The sequence below is a fragment of the Capsicum annuum genome, chromosome 9 (genome assembly GCF_002878395.1).
Source record: "Capsicum annuum cultivar UCD-10X-F1 chromosome 9, UCD10Xv1.1, whole genome shotgun sequence".
Classification (NCBI taxonomy): Eukaryota; Viridiplantae; Streptophyta; class Magnoliopsida; order Solanales; family Solanaceae; genus Capsicum; species Capsicum annuum.
The window spans coordinates 87083967-87110569 of NC_061119.1; the positions used below are offsets into that span (position 1 = coordinate 87083967).

Consider the following 26603-nt stretch of genomic DNA (forward strand, 5'->3'; position numbering starts at 1 on the left):
AAAGATAGATAATTGAATTAGATTTCTAATGATACCAATTTTGTCAAAATTCGATATCAGAGTAAGAAGTTATGGCCATTTTACTGAGAGCTATTAGAGTTGTCTAAAAGTGACGGACAAGCTGACGGACCGTCAAGTTAGTGATGGCCCGCCACTTTGGCCGTCAGAACTAAAGTAGTGAGGGCCTTTTATGAACTAAAATTGATGGCAGGAGTGATGGTTAGTCACCAGAGTGATGGTCCATCACTCTGACCGTCAGAATTGTCTGAGATAGCGCTGAAGCACCATTTTAAAGGGATTTTTGGGTCATTTTTCACCCTATTTAATACCCAATCACCCCTAATCAAAGCTCAGAACTTCTCCTTCATCCAAAAAATCAAATTAGGGTTTATTTCAAAAATCAAAACCCTTATTTCTTCTTTAAGAAAAATCTAGAAAAATCAATAGAAGTAAAGAAATGAAGAATCTCTCCAAGAACCTTCAAGAAAGAAGTTTCCCAAGGTATGTAGATGCTGATTCTTTGGTCCCTTTCATCCAAGAAGCTCAAGTACCCTTTTCTAAATCTTCAAGATTTATGTTTATACAATTTTAATAATTCTTATGAGTTGTGATTCATGTTTGTCTACAAGAATCAAGTCTTGGCCTTAGTATGTGGTATTTGTGTGGCAAATAAATTATGTACTTATTGTTGATGTTGAATGATCTCCAAGATGGGATATTTATGCAGTTTGTATGAATCTATAATAATATATGAGTTGTAAACATATAAATTTGGTTGTTCATGATGAGTAGTTAGGTTATTATACTTATGCCTCAGTTATGCATGTGAGGTGTTCGATAAAATGTCTAAGAGACTAGAAATCAAGCATTGTTGTTAAATTATGATCTAATGACAAATACATGCTACACCCTTATGAAAATAATGACTTCTAAGATATTGTTATGTGTTATGGTTGTTGATGAAATTTTCATGAAGCTAGGTCGATAAACGTATGGCATGTTGTTATATGTACTCCCCTCCATGTATAAGACTTTGAGAACCATGAGTCTCACGAAATGACCTAGTTAATGAATTGTACTATAATAGTGTGAAATCCCCAAGTAAGTGTCAACCTATGCATGTCTAGTGTTTGTTGAAGGACTTTAGTGAACAAGTGGAGATGTGATAGTAGTAAATTCCCCAATTATGTGACCTTTGACATATGCTAAGTTTTTAATACAAGCCAAGTTGTTAGCAAGTAAGTTATGACATAATATTATGAAGTTTCCCTAAGCCATGTGATACCCAAACATATGTCAAGACTGATATAGGTCTGAAATAGTTGAGGTAAAAACCTTGTTGAATGGAGTACAATCTAATAGCATGTTTTCCTTATAATATTATATGATTATTATTTCGAGATAATTAAAGCGACCCTTTTGTTATTGTGATGATGAATGGATGATCGTGTTGATGCAAGAATGATTATGTTTTAATTTTATGTTATCAAGTCTTGGGGGTATTTATACCCGACAATAGAGCTGTTGTCTAGAGCCCGTGTAAGTTTCATGATAATTCCAATCGATCCACAATTCTCAAAACTCAGTGAACTACAGAACTCTGTATCCTCATACAAATGCAGAACATAAGAAAACTCAGTAATCTTAGAAATCTCTGTGATCACTGTATCGCTAGTAATCTATCCCTAGTCCTGTAAATCATCTCGGATATAATAGTATTCAAATGATTCAATTCTAATCTTAGAAGTGGTTTGAGTAATCTATTTAATATCTGTATCGTCAGTCCAATACCATGATTCGATACCTTTTTTCGCCAGTACGGACTAAGTAATCTCAACGTAACTCAATCAAATCTCTTGAGAAACATAATCAATATCAGATTCAGCTCAGTCTAAGTTTAGTTAAGAATTAGATCAGTGTCTTTTAGTTGGGAGTAGGATTCAGCACTGAGTTAGCTGTAGGATGGGAACTTACCTACTAGTAGAGGGTGTGATTCTTAGAAGAGATCCTTGCGCTCCTGAACTACATAGCCAGTATAGGTTGAGATATCATAATTGCTAGTTGAGGGTATATGAGGTTGCTTGACCTGTTAGATGAGGGCTCCACCATTCTTATTTGAGTACCTGATAGATGAGGGTCACATAAAGTTGTCTTTACCGGTGGCGCGGTACTAACACCCTTCCAACTAGGGCACAGGTTGAACCCCGACTTAGTTAGGTGGGGAATATCAGTTAGAAAACTACTTATCATAGTCTCAATTTCAAAATCAGTCTCAGACATCAAAAAAGAGCTCAGTTCAGTGTACAAAATGCAAGGCTGTTTGATACAGGCTGTCAAGTAAGATTATTTGCAAATTCAAAAATTCACTGCTAGATAGGCCGATCTCAAAATCAGTTATCAGATCTCAAAATCAGTTTTCAAGTAGTATTATTATCCACATATTCAAAGACTACCTGGTAGATAGGGTTGATCTCAGTTTCAATCAATCATTCTTATTATTAGCAGATTCGGAGACAACCTGTTAGATAGGGTTGCTATTAATTTCAGAAGCTTCAGATACTTATAATCTCATTATGTCCAGAAATTCAGAATTTTAGTATATTCAGTATCAGTTACTAGAGTTATTTCGAGAATGCTTAGTGACAGTATGCGCAGTATTTTCAGTAATTACAGATTCTTTATGTATGCTAATCCAGCTTTTGCATGTTATTCTGTTAAGTTATGTTCATATATAAGACCTTGCATTTACCCTTACCTCATCTACATACTCGGTACATTTTTGTACTGACGCATTTGCGCTATGGTGTTTCATTTGACATCATAGGTTCAGAGGCACATGATCCAAAGTATCCCCATCAATTTAGTCCCAGTTAGCAGCAGTAGCAATGAATCTTCTTCTTTTGAGGACGAATCTCAATTTACTATTATTGCATCAGATTTTGTTTATATTTTCAGTTAATGGAGTTTGTTGGGGACATGTCCCATCAACTCCATAGTTCAGATAGTTTAGAGGCTTTTCAGACGGATGTTGAGGTATTAGTATTCAGTTTTCAATTTTGAGTATGTACAGATGTGTTGAACCAGATATTATGCAGTGTATAGGTACAGTTATCAGTAAAGGTTTATCTTGTGGTCCTTCAAGTCCATAAGCATCATGTGACATCTCAAGATCGAATCTCCGGGCTTAAAACTTGGTATCAGAGCCTAAGGTTCAATAGTGTCTTAGGGAGTCTGAAAACCCGTATCTAGAGAGTTTGGTGCATGGGTGTGTAGCACGCCACATTTATGTACAAGAGGCTAGAAGATGTTCTTAGGAGCAGTTTCCCTTCTTTCAGTGATCAAGTCGTGTGATTGAGCATAAGCTCAAGTTGATTCTTAGTCTAATCCACTTCTTTCTTTTGATTACAGAGTATGCCTCCTCGTAGAGATTTTGTCTATGGGGTGGATGACTATCCCCCACAGCCAGTAGTTCTTAAGAATAAGAGTGTGTCACATGCAGAGTTTCGGGCAGCTTTCCAGGCACTAGCCCAAGCTGTGACTGATGTTCAGAGTAATCGTCAGGCTGCAGTCCTACCTGAGCATAATAGGAATTCCGCCGTAGCCAGGGTTAGAAGTTTTATTAAAATGAACCTGCCAAAATTCTTTGGGTCAGTAGTAGGTGAGGACCCACAGTATTATCTAGAAGAGGTGAAGAAGATCACCCAGGTTATGTATGTTTCTGAGGAGAAGACTGTGGAATTAGCATCCTATAGGCTGAAAGATGTTGCTCATGATTGGGTAGTGATATTGGAGAAGAGTAGAGGGGAGAATGCAGCTCCTATGACTTGGTCATAGTTTTAGAGTGTCTTTCTAGATAGATTAATCCTGCTATAGATAAGAGAGGCTAAGGTAGAAGAGTTTATGAACCTAAGTCAAGGTTCTATGACTGTGAAAGAGTATTGTCTTAAGGTTAACCAATTATCTAAGTATGTTCCCGACTTGATAGTTGACCCTAGAATAAGTATGAGTAAGTTTTTGACTGGGGTATCGAGTGATGTGTTGAAAGAGTGTAGAGCTGCTATGCTCAATAGAGACATGGATCTTTCTAGGCTAATGATGCATGCATAACAAATTGAGGCAGATAAAAGAAAAGAAAGAGAGAGAGTGAGTAAGAAAGCCAGAACAAGTAGTCATAGTTTCTCCCAAGAAGGCTCACAGAGTGGTAACCATTCTCACCATAGTTAGAAGTTTTCAATCCTAGCTCTATCCTCAGCTAGTGCACGACGCTCCAAGATCCAAAGTAGTGAGAGTAAGGGTCTTACCTACCCGCTGTGTGAAGAATATGGTAAGAATTATAAGGGTGTATGTAGAGCTGGTAGTGATGTGTATTTTGGTTGTGGCAAGCCAGGTCACAAAGTTTTGGACTATCCTAAGCCAAGTTCCCAAAGTTAGCACAGTCTTTCTTCAACTCATAACAAATTATATGCACTTCACACTCACCATGATTATGAATATTTCCCTGACATAGATCGAGGTAAGTTATGAGTTGTGATATGCATTCTTAAATCCCCTGCTTCCATTTTGATATTGTATGTTAGCATGAGTCATGCATGCATTTCAGATCTCATTCAGTCAATTACAGCCTAGTTTGTAGGTGCCCTATACACCGCCCCAGTATTTCAGCAAAATGTGTTTAGAGGGACATAGATTCCCAAGAGGGAGATACCCCATGGTATTATGATGTTTCATGTCATTATATTCATCCAGATGTATGTTCATATTTTATTTATGAATTTACCATCAGTCGTTATTGCATTATCAAGTTGTACTTTTAAAATCAGCTTAGATGCACATCCATGCATCAGATATGCATGCCCAGCGTGAGAACTCAGTATGTCAATAATTCCAGTTGTGTAGTCAGGACTTGAGATGTTTCCATATCATGATTAGGTTCTGTTGATCCGTATTCTCAGTCTATCAAGTGATATTCGAGGATGAATGTTCCCAAGGGGGAGATATTATAATACCCCGAGAATCCCAACCGATAGTAGAACCATGATTCAAGATCATATTAAATAAATAATAGTAATTTGCTAGTTTTATGATCAAGTTTAATGGGTATTAAGGACTTAAATACGTCCTAGATATTAGACGAATCCAAACATCCCTTACCGATTAAATTCTTGAGAAGGACATTACCATAGTCAACTTCAAATGAGCATCTCCCATTATAAAAAGAATTTTTGAGATCATGATATATCAACAGATAGATAATTGAATTATATTTCCAAAAAATACCAAGTTTGCCAAAATCCGATATCAGAGTAAGAAGTTATGGCCGTTTTACTGAGAGCTGTCAGAGCTGTCCAGGAGTGACGGACCATTAAGTTAGTGATGGCCCACCACTTTGGCCTTTAGAAATGAAGCAGTGAGGTACTTTTATGTACCAAAATTGATGGTGGGAGTGATTTTTAGTCACGAGAGTAACGGTTAGTCACCATAGTGACGGTCCATCACCAGAGTGACGGTCCAGAGTGATGGTCCATCACTCTGACTGTCATAATTGTCTGAGACAGCACTGAAGCACTATTTTAAAGGGAGTTTTGGGTCATTTTTCACCCTATTTAATACCCAGTCACCCCAAATCAAATATCATAACTTCTCCTTCATCCATAACATCAAATTAGGGTTTATTTTCAAGATCAAAACCCTTATTTCTTCTTTAAGAAAAGTCAAGAGAAGTCAAGAAATCAAGAATCTCTCTAAGAACCTTCAATAAAGAAGTTTCCCCAAGGTATGTAGATGTTGATTCTTGGGTCCCTTTCATCCAAGAATCTCAAGTACCTTTTTCTAAATCTCCAAGATTTATGTTTATGAATTTGTAATGATTCTTGTAAGTTGTGATTCATGTTTGTCTACAAGAATCAAGTCTTGGCCTTAGTATGTGGTATTTGTATGGTAAAATGATTATGTACTTGTTGTTGATATTGAATGATCTCCAAGATGGGATATTTATGTGTTTTGTATGAATCTATGATAATATATGAGTTGGAAACATGTAAATTTGGTTGTTCATGATGAGTAGTTGGATTATTATACTTATGCCTAAGTTGTGCATGTGAGGTGTTCGATAAAATGTCTAAGAGACTAGAAATCAAGCATTGTAGTTAAATTGTGATCTAATAATAAATGCATGCTACACCCTTATGAAAATAATGACTTCTAAGATATTGTTATGTGTTATGGTTGTTGTGAAATGTTCGTGAAGCTAGGTTGATGGACGTATAGCATGTTGTTATATGCACTCCCCTCCATGTACAAGACTTTGAGAACTATAAGTGTCACAAAATGCCCTAGGTAATGAATTGTACCATAGTAGTGTGAAATCCCCAAATAAGTGTGAACCTATGCATGTCTAGTGTTTGTTGAAGGACTTTAGTGAACAAGTGAAGATGTGATAGTAGTAAATTCCCCAATTATGTGACCTTTGACATATGCTAAGTTTTTAATACAAGCCAAGTGGTTAGCAAGTAAGTTATGACATGATAGTATGAAGTTTCCCTAAGCCATGTGATACCCAAACATATGTCAAGACTGATATAGGTATGAAATAGTTGAGGTAAAAACCTTGTTTAATGGAGTACAATCAAATAGCATGTTTTCCCTATGTTATTGTATGATTATTATTTTGAGATGCTTAAAGTGACCCTTTGGTGATTATGATGATGAATGGATGATCGTGATGATGCAAGAATGATTATATTTTACTTTTATGTTAACGAGTCCTGGGGGTATTTATACCCGGCAATAGAGCTGTTTTCTAGAGCCCGTGTCAGTTTCGCGATAATTCCAATCTAGCCACAATTCTCAAAACTCATTGAACTATAGAACTCTGTATCCTTAGACAAGTGCAGAACATAAAAAAACTCAGTAATCTTAGAAATCTCTGTAATCACAGTATCGCTAGTAATCTAGCCCTAGTCCTGTAAATCAGCTCAGATCTAATAGTATTCAACTGATTCAATTCTAATCTCAAAAATGATTTGAGTAATCTATTCAATAGCTATATCATCAGTCAGATACCATGATTCAATACCTTTTTCCGTCAGATACGAAACTAAGTAATCTTAGCGTAACTCAGTCAAATCTCTTGGGAAACATGATCAGCATCAGATTTAGCTCAGTTGGGAGTAGGATTCAGGACCGAGCACCTACTAGTAGAGGGTTTGATTCGTAGACGCAATCCTTGTGCTCCTAAACTACGTAGCCAGCGTAGGTTAAGACATCATACCTGCTAGTTGAGGGTAGATGTGGTGGCTTTACATGTTAGATGGGGGCTCCACCATTCTTGTTTGAGTACCTGATTGATGAGGGTCACATAAAGTTGTCTTTACCGGTGGTGCGGTACTGACACCCTTCCAACTGGGGCACAGGTTGGACTCCAACTTAGCTAGGTGGGGCATGTCGGTTAGAAGACTACTTCCCACAGTCTCAATTTCAGAATTAGTCTCAGACATCAAGAAAGAGCTCAGTTCAGTGTACAAAATATAAGGTTGTTTGATACAGGCAATCAAGTATGATTATTTGAAAATTCAAAGATCCGCTGCTAGATAGGACGATCTCAGAATCAGTTATCAGATCTAAAAGTTAGTTATCAAGTAGTATTATTATCCACAGATTTAGAGACTACCTACTAGATAGGGTTAATCTCAGTTTCAGTCAACTATTCTTATTATTAGCAGATTCGGAGACAGCCTGTTAGATAGGGTTGCTATCAATTTTAGAAGCTTTAAATACTCGTAATTTTAGTATGTACAGAAATTTCAGAATTTTAGTATATTCAGTATCAGTTACCAGAGTTATTCCGAGTATACTTAGTGACAGTATGCGCAGTATGTTCAGTAATTACAGATTCTTTATGTATGCTAATCCAGCTTTTACATATTATTCAGTTATGTTCATGCATAAGCCCTTGCATTTAGCCTTACCTCGTCTACATACTCGGCATATTTTTGTACTGACGCATTTATGCTATGGTGTTTTATTTGACACCATAGGTTCAGAGGCACAGGATCCAGAGTATCCCCATCAGTTCAGTCCCAGTCAGTAGCATTAGCAGTGAGTCCTCTTTCTTCGAGGACGAATCTCAATTTACTATTATTGCATCAGATTTTGTTTATATTTTTAGTTGACAGAGTTAGTTGGGGACATATCTCATCAACTCCACAGTTCAGACAGTTTAGAGGCTTTTCAGATGGATATTGATGTATTAGTATTCAGTTTTCAGTTTTGAGTATGTGTAGATGTATTGAACCTTATGGCCAGTTTCTGCATTTATTTCAGATATTATGCAGCGTACAGTTACAGATATAAGTAAAGGGTTAGCTTGTGGTCCTTCAGGTCCATAAGCACTATGTGACATCTTGGGATGGGATCTCGAGGTGTTACATATACTGGTAGGGTCCAATCTGTGACCCTAGTTTGAAGGGTGTTAATATCGTGCCATGGGTAAAGACAAGCTGTGAGTTAACCCTCTACTGATAGGGAGCTCTTCTGTCAACCCCTCGCTGGTAGGAGAACTCAAATGAGATTTATTAACCCTAGAATCATAGGGATATATCTCAACCTACGCTGGATACATAGTTCTGGAGCGCAACGATTGCTTCTAAGGATCACACCCTCTACTGGCTGACATGTAAGGCCTCATCCCTAGGTTCACTCGGTGCTGAATCCTAGTCCCAACTGAATAGACACTGTACTGATTTTCTAGTTCATGATAGGCTTGTCTAAGCTATTACTGATTGTACAATTTAACTGAATTGAGTTTACTGAGTTCCGTTGACTGACGAAATATTACTAAGTTCTATTAACTAACTGAATTTACTGAGGAATGAACTGAATACTGAATGGGACTAAACTAATATTGGATCTACTGAGTTTTCCTGATTCAAGTAACTGACTTAGTTCCATTGAGTTCTGAAACTTGACCGAGAGTACTAGTGATCATGACTTGAATGAGGTTATCTGGAAAACTGACACTGGCTCTATGCACACATCTAAATTATCGGGTATTGAATACCCCTAGGATTCGATAGCATGAAAATAAATGGGACATGACCCTTCTTGAATACATAACCATAGTCAACAATTCATAATACAATCATTGAGGAATTTTATGAAACATTTGCAAGTCATAAGCTTACACATGAACAGGAACGTATGCTAACATATCATGGTTTCACAAATCCATACTTATGAGAAGTCTACCAAATCATTACAAGACATAGCCTTAGCATGAGAGTCATTTTGAACATATGGGTACAACATGAGTTCATCATATAGATCACAAATAGGTCATAGTGCACAATTCTTATTAACTTAGGCATTTTAACAAATACATGGAAGGTATAACCTTTTCTAGGGCATGGATCAACAAGTAATACATCATGACTATATCAAGCACTTCAATCCACATACTTAACATAAAGTCATGAGAATTCAATAAAGATTCAATCTTGGAATCATACCATAACATAAACATGTGTACAATCAAACCCACAACATGGAATCCAAAATTCATACTTTGAAAAGGGTTTCTTGAGATCCAAGGGTGAAACAGACCTTGGATGAACAATTTACATATCTTGGTTGACAATTTCTTGAAGATTGATAGAAGAAATCTTGAGTCCTTGAATTGAAATTAATCACCTAGGGTTTCTTGTTCTTTACCACTTGTGAAATAATGAATGTATTTAGCCAAAAGAGGGCTAAATTGCATGTTATGAGGGCTGAAGGTCGGGGAAAAATGACCTAATTACCCTTAAGGATGTGGGTTTAAAATTTAGAAAAACGTACCCAGCGAAGCTACAGCCGACGTGGTGCATCGAGGGTACCAATGCCGTAACCAACTCGACGCGCTGCCATCGCGTTGGTTCACTAGAAATTTCCGTAAGCTGAGAAACATTTTCTCCATCGATGCGATTGGCAAAGCGATGCGCCAACATCGAATCGACTCACTATTTTGGGATTTCAAACGAGGTCCAAACGAGGTTTGAAAAATTTGAAACTGTCTGGGAACCCCTATAGACATTCTTGATCATTAATTAACAAAAATATAGACCATTAAAGGACATTAAGGTCGCGAAAAGAGATTGCCAACTTTCGAAGGCTAAAAATAAACTAAGTTTGGGACCCCTTGACAAGCTTAAAAGACTGAATTAAGCATAGAAATTTTGTGGGATCTTACACATTTGCAGTCACATGCATATCTTCCAAAGTTTGAATAGTTCTTTAGGCTTGCCTATCCAATTGTGGGTGAAAAGCCATACTATGACTTAGTTTAGTCCCCAAACCACGTTGAGAAGAGCGCCAGAAATGCAACGAGAACTGAGTACCACAATCCAAAATAATTGAGACTGGTACACCATACAACTTTAGAACTTTCTAAAGAATAACTTCTCAAAATCCTTCTCAAAATAATTAGTGCTCACTGCCAAGAAGTGAGCGGACTTAGTCATCCTATCAACGATGACCAAAATGAAGTCACACTGATTTCATGACCGCGGAAGGACGGTAATAAAATCCAAAGTTGGCTACTTCCTCTTTCATGTTATTCTACTAATATATCTCCTTAAGGTTATAATATATCTTTATCGAACTGGGATGAACTGTATACCGTGACTCATGGGCCTCACCCAAAATCCTACCTCGCAATCCATCCATGTTGTGAACACACAACCTCCCTTTGTACCTCAAGATGCGATCACCACCGATCTTTAAAGCCCTCACCTTTTGCTTACCCACATCATCCTTGATCTTTATTTAGAGTGGTTCTAACACCCACTTCTTCTTTATTTCCGACCTAAGAGACGATTGGACCACCTTTTTCACAAACACACCACCATTTTCAAAGTCCAAGAGACGAACTCAAACACTAGCCAAAATGATGAATATCCTTCACCAATTCTCTCTTATCCTTATCCACATGAGCTAGAACCCCCATGGACAACCCTCTAAAAGGATCAACAACAACATTAGCTTTACCTAAATGGTAGTGAAGACCCATGTCATAGTTCTTCAGCAACTCAACCCATCTCCTTTGCCTGAGATTAAGCTCTTTCTGAGTGAACACAAATTACAAACTCTTATGATCAGAAAAGATATCAACATGGACCCAATTCAAATAATGACACAACATTTTAATGCGAATACCACAGCTAACAATTCCAAATTATGTGTTGAACAATTTTTCTTATGAACCTTTTATTGTTTAGCGGCATAAGCAGCCACATCAACATGCTGCATCATCACACAACCTAAACCAACTCAGGACATATAACATAGACTTTAAAAACTTTGGTACCCTCGGGTAGAGTCAAAACATGAGATAAAGTGAACTTATCTATTAGCTTCTCAAAGCTACCCGCACAAGCATCACACCACAAGAATTTTATATTTTTGAGTCAATTTGGTCAATAGAGAAGCAATAGAAGAAAAACTCTCCACGAACCTCCTATAATAACTAGCTAAAACCATGAAGCTCTAAATATCGGTTGGAGTCGTGGGTCTAGGTCACTTCTTAACCATAATAACTTTCTAAGGATCCACGATAATCCCCTCATTAGATACGACATAACCCAGATATGTTATAATATTTAACATGAATTCAAACTTAGAGAATTTAACATACAAATGCTGATGAGGCGGAGGTAATCGACATGATCCTCCTTACTCTTAGAGTACACAAAAATAACATCGATGAAGACAATCACAGACAAATCTATAAACTAATGAAAAACCTTATTTATCTAATCCATGACTATTGAGGGGGCATTGGTCAAGACAAATGACATCATCAAGAACACAAAATGTCCATACAGGATATAAAAAGCTTTCATTAGGATAAACACCTCCTTAATCTTTAATTGATGGTACCCAAACCAAAGATTGATTTTAGAGAAGACTTTGGCACCCTGACTCTAATAAAAAAGATCATCAATTTTTAGAAATGTATACTTGTTCTTTACTGTCATATTATTCAATTATTAATAATCAATGCACATACGAAGGGAACCATCCTTCGTATGCATGAATAACACCGGTGCATCCTACAGGGACATACTAGGATAGATGAAACTCTTGTTTAAAAGATCCCTTAGTTGCTCCTTAATCTCCTTCAACTCAGCTGAAACCATTCTATACGGGGGGATAAAAATTATATGAGTGTCTGAAACAAGGTCAATACAAAAAACAATTTCCCTATCTGGAGGGATACCAGGTGAGTCATCCAAAATGACTTTAAGAAACTCATTTACCATAGGAACAAGAAGTAAGGAAGGACCTTCCAAGTTAAAATCTTTAACCTAGACTAGATGATAGGAAAACCTTTGGAAATTAATCTCCGAGCTCTAAGATATGATAATACCTCCCCTTAGGTGCTAGAGAGCTTCCCTCCCATTTAATAATCAGTTCATTAGGGAATTTAAACATGACCTTATGGGTCCTACAGTCTAAAGAAGTATATCATGAGTGCAACTAGTCCGTTCTCAAAATAACATCAAAGTCAACCATGTCTAACTCTATAAAGTATACTAGAGTTTCTTTACTACCATACCACACAACCCCTATAGACTCTTCTGACAGCCATAGAGTCCCCCACCAAGGTAGAAAAAAAAGGGTCTGACTGACACTCAGGACCAAAACTGAAATGCACAGCCATAAATAGGGTCACATAAGAGAGAGAACACCTCGGATCAAGTAAATAGTACACATCATAGGAAAAGAGTTTCACAATACCAGTAACAACATCTGGAGACACCACAGACTCCCGATGAGTAGTGAGTGCATAAAGATGGTTCTGACCAGTACCGGAGCTAGAAGTAGCACTATTTGGTGTAGGAGCTGAAGAAGAGGCAATAAGAACCTTGTTTTCCCTAAAAGAAACTCTAGAGGGACAGTTCCGTTGCATATGCCAAATTTGAATACATATAAAATATCTGTTCCTCCCCTTCTTGCTCTGACCACGATGTTGCTGACCACAAAATCTGCAGGAACGGTAGGATGGTGCTAACTGGGCCTCACTGACATGAGGTTGGGCTCCCTGTGCCCTGGAAGCATCACTATCCTAAAAATATTGGTCACCAAATAGCTTTGGGTAGGTAAAACTAGCTATATAATAGGAGTTAGGAAATCTCTATCTCTTCTTCTCAGACCACTTACCACTCTGTTGTTGGCCTCCACCCTGTTCTCGATATCAAAATTGCTTTCTATGCGTCTCAGCAATCTCAACCTGCTTCTTTTTGTTATCGTCATCCTACTGCATATACACAACCAATATTAAGATGTCCACGTCCTTGATCAATAAGGAAACCTTACTCTCAAGCATCAAATCATGACACAATCCCGAAGAAAACTTTCTCATTTGAGCACTCATATTAGATACCAGTTCTGGAGAATACTAAGACAACTGATGGAATTTCAAAGCATACTCCTTGTCTGTTATTCTTTATTACATCAAGTTAACAAATTCCTCCACTTTTGCCTCCCATAACTCATGAGGAAAGAAGTGATCTAAAAATACACTAGAGAAATCATCCACAAGGAAGAACCTATATCCTCGCCTCTCAACTATTCCTACTCTTAGTACCAATGGTACGCCACATCCTTCAATTGATAGGAAGCAAACTCTAAACCTTTAACCTCTGAAGTATGCATAACCTAGAAGATTTTCTCCATCTCATCAATGAAACTTTAAGGATCCCCCTCATCCTTTGTTCCAGTAAATATTAGAGGGTACAACCTCATAAATTGGCCAACTATGGTGGCCTTAAATGAACCATAGAAGTACCAGAACACGACTGTTGTGACTGAGACATCACCAAATGAGTTAATAGGTTAATGGAGCAACAGAACTCAACATTTGTAACATGCCCAGAATACAACTGAGTATGGGTGTCACCCTTAAGAGTAATTTTAGTGTGGATAGGCAGGACCCCAAAAGAACAATCAGATTTAGCGACCCTTAATCGAGTTCGGACCCTAAAAGTGTGATGAACTCCATCCATATTTCCCTCAGATGGGACAGAAGGTTGTGCATGAATATCAAATCTTCTTGGAGGCATGATCTGAAAGATGGGCAAATAGAAATCAGAAGAATCTAAGATCTTAGAATCTATAGCTCAAAATTAATATAACAAGAAATGAAAACATTCCAAAATGTCTCATACACTCTCTTTTATAAGTGTGGCACACTACACACCTATAAAAAAGACTCTACTTGACATGGCTTTATGGACACTCAACTGACCATGAACCGAGGCTCTGATACCAACTTTATTACGATGCAAACTAGAGCTTGGTCATGAAGGGTATCTCAAGTCCCACGTAGATCGGAGATCACCCCCTTCACCTAACATAGTCAGCTCAACAACCACAAGAGTTGGATGACTTCCATATAATAAAATAGTGCAAAATAAGACTAATCATAAATCATGAAATGTCTAAACCAATCAACCAAAACAACGTGCCCAATTCCATAGTAATCTAACAAAGCCTCTATAAATCCAAAGTCAATAAAATATCGGGACATGCACCCCAACAGTAGCCTAAATCAAAGTCTAAACATAGTCGGTGACATAGAATATAAAGACCATAAAATAAAGTTTTTAAAAGTATGGAAGATCACCACTTTAATGTTAACTCACGAACCACTTGAACACCTGATAACTGCACTGGAAAAGTAGAAGAACTTCTGACGCCTACACTACATCATGATACAATATTTGGAGGTGGTTATCACTTGGAGCTCTAGTAGGTAAATCAGGGATAGAGGAATAAAATAATCTCATCATTCAAAATCAAGTCAAATCATCATATGCAATCACATGTATACGTATATATAGTGTCAGGATAGGGAACATATATTAGCATGATCTTTGAAAACCTTAACCTGGGTTATGTAGCATAATAGTCATAAGACAAGGCACCCACGGGCTATATGGGACCAGATACCCCTAGCTGGAAGGGCCTCAATGTATATAGCTGCAAAAACCAGAGAATATCCATATTTGTATATACGTTTATGGGGGACTCGAACCTCCCAACATAATCAAGTTGAATTAATACCATACGGGGGATTCGAACCTTCCATTTATATATTCATTCAAGGAAGTCAAACCGTCCAATCATATAAACACGCTTATTGGCTAACGCAATTTCCAATGTTAGTCCTTTCGAATCTACTTTCATAGCCCATCTATATATCCCTCTTTAACGCTCAATTAAAATATTTTTTTCACATATACACAACTATTAATCCAATTACTTACCAAGGGTATCCCGTTGGTATCATCATACCAATGAAACTTGCAAGTGTACAACATTCCATAACCATTATTAATTAACTTTGGGACTCAAACCAATTGTCTAAACCAAGACATCAATTCAATTCAATATTTAAGGACTCGAACCCATTTAGCCAATTAGACCACCAAGGTTACAATTCAAATCAATTTATAGGTAATAAGGACTTCATAAAACTATTTACCAATCATCAACATTCATAGGTCAATACCTTAGTTAAAACATAATTCATATGTGACAAGATTCTTCGCATTGATATTTTCACAAACGGGTTGAGGGCAGACCTTTATTGAACCATTATTCAAAGCCAAAAACCATCAAGCCTAGGGTTAAACATGACCCATTCATTAAACAAAAATTCCTAGGCACCACATGTGCAAAACCATTATCAAAACATGTATAATCAAAATTTAAAACATGAGAAAACAATATTCAACATTATGCATTCAACCCTCAACCATAGTTTTTCAAAGCCACCATCAATGACTCATGAACAATGTTTAAAACATATGATTTTTGTGAACTAACAATGAAGGAAGAGTCACATGCCTGAGTTACGAAGATTCATGGAGAGAATTTGATCTTTAAGACTCTAGATGATCACCTAGAAAAAACCTTAACCCAATCTTCTTGAGAGGTTTTAGAGAGAGTTTAAGGTTGATCTTCTAAAGTGTACAATGAATGCCCAGTAAGTGTTATAAGATGTAGGATCTTAAGGGCTTAGGGTGGAAAATATCTAAAATACCCTCATCTTAACAAGTGTGAAAAACTCACAGGTGGGTATGAGTGGACCCTCTAACTTATCACCTCAACATACGAGTGGTACCCTCTAACCATCAGCAAAATAGACGGTTGGACACCATATTTTGTCCAACATACGACTCTGTTTCCCAACTTGTCACTACACCATATGACTAGTACCATAAAGTCTTATCTAAGGCAGAACATCAAGGGCTAGACACTAGAAAATATACGATTGGACTCAACCCTCTCACTACATCAACATAATTCTCGTACGGAGTCTATTGTACCAAGAACAAAACTTGGTCAATCAATACACTAACCAATATATGACTACGGTCCCTAGACCCATCACCATACCATATGGCTTATGGTGTGAGCCGTGTGATGAACAGAAGGTTCAACACTTAAGGATTTCACAAGGGTAAAAGTTTGGGATATTTCAAAATCTACCATACAACACCTCAAAATGAGACATATCAATACTGCAATGGTAGCTGTTATTATATGCAAAATCAGCTAAATCCAAATGTTAATCTCACTACCACCAAAATTTATCACACAAGTGGAGATCATATTCTCCAAAACCTAAATAGTCTGCTCTGATTGACTCTTATTCTTGGGGATGAATTTCTTTGCTAAGATCAACCCAAGTACGCAACTCATCCTGAAAAGTCCCTCGAAAGTTAGATATGAATACAAAACCTTAATCTGAAATAATGGACACTGACACACCATGTAGATGTATAATCTTATGAATATAGATACAAGTCAACCTCTTAGAACTGAATAAAACCTGAACTGGAATAAAATGAGTTGACTTGGTCAATCGATCAACGATGACCCGCATACTATCAGAACCCTAAGATGTACGTGAAAAACCAGTCATAAAGTCCATGATGATTCATTCCTACTTTCACTTGAGAATGGGTAACCTCTGAAGAAAACAACCAGGTCTGATATGTTCTGCCTTCACTTGTTTATAACATAGGCAATGACCACCAAATTTGCTACATCTAACCTCATACCACCCATTAGTAGTGTTGTCTCAAGCAATGATCCATATTAGTCACACCTAGATGCATGGAAACTCTGGAACAGTGGGCCTCTTCCTAGATCAATCTAATCCAATCACCCTCTCTCGGCACACAAACTCGACCCCTAACCCTTATAACACCATCTATATAAAATGAGGATTTCTTAGCCTCACTACTAAATACCTTATCTTCAATCGATCTCAATCCTACATTATCAAACTGATGACCTTAAATCTGCTCCATTAAAAAAAACTAGCCTTTACAACATCAAAGCAAACACAACTGTGCACAACTCCAAATCCTGGGTAGGTTAATTCCTCTCATTGTGCTTCTACTGACGAGAAGAATACGCAATCACCTTGTCCTCCTGTATCAACATAGCACCTAACCCAATATTAAAAGTATAACAAAAGATGATGAAACCCACACCCTCTTTGGGCAAGGTCAAAATAAAAGATAAAGTCAATAAATCCTTGACCTTTTTAAAGTTTGCCTCACAAGCATCAGACTGCTAAAAATAAATCTTCTTCGAAGTCAACTTAGTCAAAGGAGTTGAAATACATGAGAAACCTTTAACAAAATGCTAATAAAAACCTACCAAGCCCACAAAACTTCTAAATCTCGGTGGGCAACGTAGGTCTAACCCAATCACAAATCACTTTAACCTTAGCTGATTTAACCATAATACCATCCTTAGTCACCACATGAACTAAGCAAGAAGCAAACTCAAACCAAAACTCACACTTGGAGAACTTAGCATAGAACTTTTCATCCCTCTATCTCTGAAGCACAATTTGCAAATGCTTCATATGGTTAGCCTCACTCTTGAAATATTCCAAGATATTATCTATAAATACAATAACAAAGGGGTCGAGATATGATCAAAACACCCGGTTCATCCACTCTATAAACATGGAAAGGCATTAGTCAACCCAAAGGACATGACCAAGAACTCATAATTACTATGTCGAGTCTAAAAAGTTGTCTTCAAAATATTTAAAGCTCTAATTCTAAATTGGTGATAATTGAATCTTAAATCAATCTTCAAAAACACCATAACACCCTAAAGATAGTCAAATAAATCATCAATATGAGGAAGAGGATACTTATTCTTAACTTTCACCCTATTCAACTGCCAATAATCAATACATATATGCATAGATCCATCCTTCTTATTCACAAATATGACAGGTTTACCCCAAGGTTATCACACTAGGTCGAATAAATTCCTTATCCAATAACTCCTGCAACTGATTCTTTAATTCCTTCAACTCAATTAGGGCCATCTTATAAGGAGGAATATAAATATGCTTGGTGTCCTGCTTAACATCAATAGCAAAATTAATATCATGATCTAGAGGCATACCAAGTAAATCTATAAGGAACATATTCATAAACTCACAGACAACATAAACAGAATCTAAGGAAGGAAGTGAGACAATACTAGTATCACAAATTTGATCCAAATAAGCTAAATATCCCCTCTTAACTAATCTACGGGCTTAAACATAAGAGATAACCCTCTTAGGACCCAAATGAAGTGCACCCTTTTATGCTATCCTTGGCACACCTGACAAAGCTAAAGTCAAAATTTAGCAAAACAATCAAAGATAACATGATAAGAAACCAACCAATCCATACTCAAAATAACATCAAAATTGACCATATCTAACACAAGCAAATCTACCCAAGTCTTATGACCATAAATGTCATCGCACAAGATTGTTGCATCCTATTCACCACTAAAGAATCTCCTATAGGGGTAAATACATAAATATGCATGGTAAGAGGCTTTCCATCAAAATTAAAACCCAAAGCAAAATATGCAGACACATAGGAAAAAGTCAATCTAGGGTCAAATAACACAGATGCAGATATGAAATAAATAGGGACAATATCTGTGATTATAGCATTAGAAGCCTCTGCCTCAGGTATGGCTGGTAAAGCATAACACGGTCCATGACTATAAACCGACTGAATATCCATGCAATCACTTCCACAGCCTCCACTACCTCTATTTTTCACATCTTTGATGACACCCCTACCTCTCACAGTTATGATAGGAGTAGCCCTGGAAACACAATGGGGACAACCTTAGCCGCATGGGTAATTTTATCACATATAAACAAACTCTAAACTTGCCTTGATGGGAACCCTACACTGCCGAAACAAATTACCTATGTGAACCTCTAAAATCTATACCTCGAGAAGTCTAACATCTAAGCTTACCAAAATAGCACACCTTCTTAGTACCTCCTTAAGATACCCGAGAATAGATCCCTGCATCCTTCCTTGGTCCCCTATACTTTGGAATGATGCCCCAAACACTATTATATAAGTCGTGGCTCGCTAAAGAATAGAAGCCAAAATAAGTCCAACTGGTCGAGACCCTACCTATGGAGGTAACATAAATAAGGGTTGCACTCTCGATCTCAAAATACCATACTCTAGTATTGCCGCTGATAGAGGAATAGTACCTCGAGGTCTGAGGAGTACCCAAAACTAAAGTAGGTGCAATTGTAGGAACACCAAAATTAAACGCTGGTAGAGATAAAGGTACCATGCTCAGAGCTAGAGGAACACCAAACAAACACAAAGGGGCACCCTCCAAATGGGTAAGCAGATAAATCAACAATCCCTCTAAGACTGAAGTAGAAGAAATTTGAGGAACTGGAGTAGAAATCATACCTCTAACCTGCTCAACATGAGGCTCTGGAGAGAGTTCCCTAGAATTCCCTCTAAATGGGGCTGAACCATGGACCCATCCACTCCCTTGAGTCCACCAACGACTCGAGTCACCCTCTAGGTGAAAGCTCTATATTTCTCATTATATAGGACCTAGTCGACACCATCTATGCAGAAATAGTGAAACATAACTTAGAACACAGAGAATGAAAGAACTTCATACATAAAGAATAAAATAAGGAAAGTTTTCATAAAGACATCCTATAGCCTCTCGAATATAGATTTGGACGTCAATATTCTGATCCATGAGACTCTATTAGACATCTCATTCTTACACTATTAAGACCAATGAAACTCGACTGCTCTAATACCAATTTGTCATGACCTAAAATCCAAAGAGTCATGATGGTAGTTGTTACAGCAAACCTTAAAAAGTAAGCCTATCACTCTAACCAATACATAAAGGGAAAAAAACCCAAAGGTAAGTCTTATAGAATAAAGATAAACCATACAAGTATAGTAAATGCAGAAAGAAATATAATAGTGCATCCACAACTCCCAAAACCAGGTGTCAATAGTATAAAAATATATCTAAATACAACTTGATGTTAAGAAAATACATAAGATGTCTAAATGCAAAAGAAACTCTATCTCTAAAATGAAAGTAAAGACATCGTCCAAAAAGAAAGGTAGCAGAAGACATTTGGATGCCTGAAAATCATCAACTACCATCAAAGCTCCAACAATCACCCGAGTCAAGCAATGTAGGGTGCACCTGAACCTGAATCTACACCAGAAGTATATAGTAGAAGTGAGTACAGTCACTTGTACTCAGTAGGTATCGTAGGTCGATCGAGCAAAGTAGAGAATAGAGTACACAAAATACACACAAAGGGCAAGTCACCTGCAATCAGAAATTATCCCACAATTATAGCCTACACCACTTGCACTAAAAGTTCTAATATATCATAAAAATAACTATAACATAAAAAGTAGAACGCAAGTATACATTATATTACATGCAAGTAAAAATAGAAAAAATATGTATATACAAAATGGTCAAGTATAAATAATAGGATATAGAAAAAGTAGACATATAACAAGTCAATATGGATATTTAATCACAACAACAACACGATCAAGCAAGTGCAATGTATAAGATGTTTCTGCTATTACTGTTGATGGTGATGATGCACGAGGTTGTTGCACAACCTGTGTTTACACCCACGGAGGCAAGCCTTCCTAATATGGGACCCATGAAGGGTTCAACCCATATACCCCCATGTATATATTTACAAAGCCAAGCCTTCTTAATATAGGATCCATGAGGGGTTCATCAACCCATATACCACTGATATCCATGTCTCTTCTCAAATATATTCCTTCAAAGAAAGTATATAAGATCTAATATCCGATACCAATATCTAGTATTTCTAGTATTTTTAATATTTCCATTATTTCTAGTATTTAACATGATGAGTTATTGGGATAAGTCCCTAACTTATTATGACTACTAAAATAACATGAAATGAAATATTAGGATGAATAAATAATAGTATAACTAGTCCCCGACTGATAAGAACTCACTAATACTACAACTGAGTGCCACCAGAATAGATTACGTGTGATGTGGGAACTGAGCATCAGAATCTATGTTATAAGACAACATAGCACAAAAGAGAGTATGTAGTAAGTATTTTGAATGTACTGGTATGCAAGAGAGTAACTAGCTAATATATATATTGGTACTGAGCATGAATGTATGAACTTGTAAAATAAATGTAAGACCAAGCATAAACATATACTGAAATAATCTGAATGAATAACTAATATATGGACACCAGGTCATGCAAACCTGAATTTATATAGTCTTAATACCAAATTGAAACTAGGGATCTAACATTTACCGACATGCCCTAATCTGAGCTAATCAAGATCCAACCTGTGACCCTAGTTAGATGGGTGTCAGTACCTTGCCAAGGGTACGAACTCTGGCTATGTCGAGCCACTAAATTCATGTCCCAAAGGATTAAGGTGTCAATCCTGTATCGACAGGTTACCCTTGAGTGAGTGTCAACCCTCTACTAGCAGAATGACCTTTCATACCTATGCTGGCTACATAGTTCTGGAACATAGAGACTGCTACTAAAGGTCTCAACCCTTGATTGGCAAGTGATCCTTCATTCCTAGATTTACTTGGTGCTAAGTTCTACCCCCAACTAAACTCATACTAATACAGATAAAAGTTTGACATTTAAAACTAATAAATAGCCAACATAATAATATCTTGAATTTTTACAATATAAGCATGGAATGAATAAGTTGTAACCTGAAAACTAAAATATGCATGGATATCTAGGTATCAGGTATTTGTAACCCACCATGGATATCTAGGTATTAGGTATTTGTAACCCACCAACATAGAAAAATACATTAAACATGATAATATTATTTGAGTACTTGTAAGAAATTTCATGATTTTAGACCCCAAAACATAATATCATATTAAACTAAAGGAATTCCTGATTCTGAGTATGAAAAGATACTAGGATTGTGATAATAACATATACACATGGTTCAATAGCAAGGATAAACTGTAATTCTAGGAAAATTCATAATTTCCAAGGAACCCTAAGCATAAAGGGTAAACTAAAATTGAGAGTTTTAGGAAACTTTGGGACTCAATGGGTGAAACGGGCACATTGATAAATATCCCACATACCTGGATGTAAAATTCTTGGGTGATTTCTTGAAATTAATTTTGAACTTGAAGAACCCTAGTTCCCTTGGATAGAAGAGAAAAATCACCACTTTTTTATTTCTCTGAGTTGCATTATGATTAATCATGCAATTAGGAATTTTGGACCTTTTATACCATACTTTGGGAATCCCAAACGATATGGTTTAGGCTTTTAAAGAAATGGGAAAAGACTTAGAAGTAGGAAAACTCCAGTCTAGTTGTTATGACTTACCTCATAACTTTTCACGAGTCTGAATTTGAGTCATAACCTGGAACCCTGAGATTTGGGTCCCTTTTGGTCTGTCTATGACTTCCCCCTAATGACTCCTTATGATTGAGTACGAGTCATTACGTAGAGTCATTATATGAGGCTTGATTCTTGGGTCATTCACTGGTCAGGCTACGAGTCAACACAATGACTCATAAGGTTTGATTATGAGTTGTATGCTGAACTCATAACCACTGGAGTAGGGTGGAGTTGTAATAACTGGGCTAAAGCTGAGGCTTAGTTCTATTCAGACTACGACTTCTCCTAACAATTTGTAACATCTGGTTATAGGTCATCAAGTGAGTCATAGCTTCTAGAAGATAACTGGAACTTTGGGAAAACTAGCGTAACTTTTTGCCACAATGTCAGAAAAGAAGAGACATAATGCGTTGGAAAGATAACTTAGTGCCCTATCTTTTGAGGGGTCTAGAGTATGAAAATTCTAGGTATTACAATCTATTTCTACAACCAACTACAATGTTATATTTTTACAACTACATGAGCCAATATCCACCATCCAAGAATTTCCACATAATTTATATGCCCACAAAGTATGAATTTATCACAATACACCAAAGGTACCACAATAGGCATTTTTAACATTATAATATGATTATTCACGTATATTCTAGGCTATCAACATCACATAATACCCCACATGATCACACATATCACATAATAATCCAAATTAAACAATTACAACATATATAGGCCTCCACATAGGCAAATCATATAGATATCTATTTTGCATGATTAGTTCCAACCCTTAACATGAATTTTGGTATACAAATTAATTACCCAGCCCAGTCGGAAGAGTTTAGCCATAACCTACCTCGAATGCCAAAATCAGTTAGCTACATTTCAAACCCATGACTTTACTTTCCATGAGCGATCCCAAAATTCACTAAAACTAATAAATGTAGAATCAAAGCATCAAAACAAAGACAATGATACTCATATTGCCTATTTTTTGTTTGGAGTCAAATGGACCCCCAAAATGAGTTTTAAAAAAAGGAAAGAAGAATCAGAACATTACAATAAAAATATATTACCCATATTTTTAAGAATCTACAGATGAAAATTCTTATCAAATCCAGTCAAACATGAGGTTCAAACTGAGGGTAAAATCTTTGGAATTCACATTAAAATTAAGAATCGAAGTTGTTTTGAAAATGAAATGTAGGAAAAATAAGTAATTATAAGATTAAAGCATTATTCAAGTGAAAAGGAGTGAAACTAGGGTTTAAAATCAAGCCTTAAAATTTTTGAAGTTTTTAGAAATTAATCAAGAATTAGAATAAAACAGATGAAATCTCACCTTAATTTCATAAGACAATCAAGAAATAAATGTTAATCTAGCTTTTCAAGCACCCACAAGCTTCGCTTTTAAGCTCTCACACTATTTTAGGGTTTAACTCTCAAGAGGCAAGCTGAAAGAATGGGCAAAATGGGCAAAAAAGGGTAAAAACTATTTTTATATAGCATATTTTTTTACACAAGATTTTTAACTCCAAAAATGGACTTCGACGAGGTGTCCAGGATTCATTTGGAGTTTGACATATGCAAACGAACTATGCCACCACACTAAATTTGATGCACCAGACTCAATGACCATATAAATATTTTGAAAAAACGTCATTTTCACAAAGTTGACTACTAAAACCCGAACTTGCAATTTACCAAATCGAGGATCAAAATGAGCTTTAAAGCCATAATATCACACCAAATATGCTACCACCCTATAGTCAGCATTTTGAATGTATTAACAAAGTCAAATTTTCTATCCGAGGTTTTTTAGACTAAATGTTGGACCCATACCTATATTTCTATTTTTTCAACTTTAGTCCAACAGTTTAAAATGAGCTTGGGTATATCGAGACCCAAACCAAAGGTCTTTCTAGACTGAAATCAATATGATGGATCTACTGGTGCAGTCTATTCAGTCATCCATTGCACAGATCAGAAAATAACCATAGAAGTAAAAAATAATTCTCTCAAAGCTGCCAAAAACCATAATAACACATAAATGGTAAAAAAATGCTTCAAGAACCATGTCAATCATCCCTACACCTCAAAAATACCATAATACTACAGAGAGAGGTAAAATAGTTAAATCACATTGAAACATCTATTTCTTATATTTTATAAAATAGTTGGTCATTACATCAAGGTCGCTTGTGTTTTCCTAAGTTTGATCAATTGAGATAGTAGATTCTAATAACAGCTTACAGCTCTTGATATTCTATTCAGACAGGTGCCACCAAGATGTATCGTGACCTACAAGAAGTCTATTGGTAGAATGGCATGAAGAGGGATATCATAGAGTTTGTAGCCACGTGCCTAAATTACACGTAGGGTAAGGTTAAACACTAGAGACCAGATGGTATGACTCAGAATATCCATATTCTTACTTATAAGTGAGAAGAGGTATATGTGGACTTCAGTACAAGGTACCTCATACATGCCGATATTATGATTCCATATGAGATTTTGTAGACTTGATGACAAAGTCAGTATATTTTTTGCCATTCAATACAACAGATTCAACCGAGGATTTACTAGACTTTTGTAACTTTTCAATGTCCATAGAATCCTATCTTAGACTTAGAACAAAAATCAAAAAGAAACTAAAAAAAGTTGACCTAATAACGATCTTGACCACAAGTCACTGTTAGGTCTAATGAGTCATTAGCAACACTCATCTTGAGTGTAGCCCCCCAAATTCCAGAGAAATGAAAATTTTATCCAAGTGATCGTGACTTCTGATGATAAGTCATAGTATCTACCTATGAGTTATTCTATGATATGAATCGTAGTATGTCTATCCAGTCCAAAAGTCATTTAAAGATAGCCTTTCCCAAGTTATTCTTCTTGGTCCTTTGACATGTCAACTACAAGGAATGAATATCTATATATATATATATTAATATATATATATATATATAAATATACATATATACATATAGATAAATACACACACACATATATATATATATATATTAATATATATATATATATATACATATATATAATTACGATGATGGTATATATTAGAAGTGATTTGAGGTCACAAGAAGTCCCTAACACCTGGTTGAATTAAAAAGTTCTATTCTGACCAATTAAACATTTAGTATAAGATCCTTCTTGAGTCAACTTCAAATGTTAATTAGACCTAGAATATGGAGATCTAGGTTGCCTAACACCCAGTAAATCAAATATATTTGAATCTTTTTTCTAATTTTACCAACTATCTATTAATTTGATTTTGAATTAAGAAGTTATGGTCATTTTAGCAAAGCATTGTCAAGTAGTGATTTCATTGTTAGTGAATCACATGAAAATTCATCCCCAGACATGACCAGTCATTCCCAGACTCATTGTAACTATCTAAAGAAGTGCCAGAATAGGTCTGAGGTAATGAATTAGGCCATGATTAGTATCCCCAGGCCATAAACTGTCACATGAGCCATTATGGCTAACTCTAGCAACTTTGAAAATGATTTTTAAGAGGTTGTTTGGTATTTTCCTATATTTTACCAAAATATTTCTTAAAGTCTGATTATAATTCCTTATTGCATCTCCTACAACTTTAGAAAAATAATAACAGGTGGTTCAAAGCTCTAGAAAATCTAGAAGCTAGAGTTCTTCTTCAATCTCTCAAGCAATTCAAGAATTGGTCTAAATTCTCTCCAACATAAGGTATGTGGATATTCAATAAGGCATCCTTTCGCCATATGCCCAAACCTATTTTTAACAATACAAATTTTAGTTTTAATATTATAAACTCAAGATA

General features: G+C 36.3%; 1 protein-coding gene across 1 annotated transcript in view; it reads right to left on the reverse strand.

The window, feature by feature from the left end:
• Positions 1-13290, reverse strand: part of LOC124887093 — a 60498-nt gene extending 47208 nt beyond the window's left edge. The window contains exons 1-2 of the mRNA XM_047396274.1: positions 13198-13290; positions 12775-13102 (exon numbers count right to left, since the gene is read on the reverse strand). Of these exons, the coding sequence (XP_047252230.1) occupies positions 12775-13102; positions 13198-13290 (421 nt within the window). The remainder of the gene's footprint in view (positions 1-12774; positions 13103-13197) is intronic.
• Between the last annotated feature and the right edge of the window lie 13313 nt (positions 13291-26603).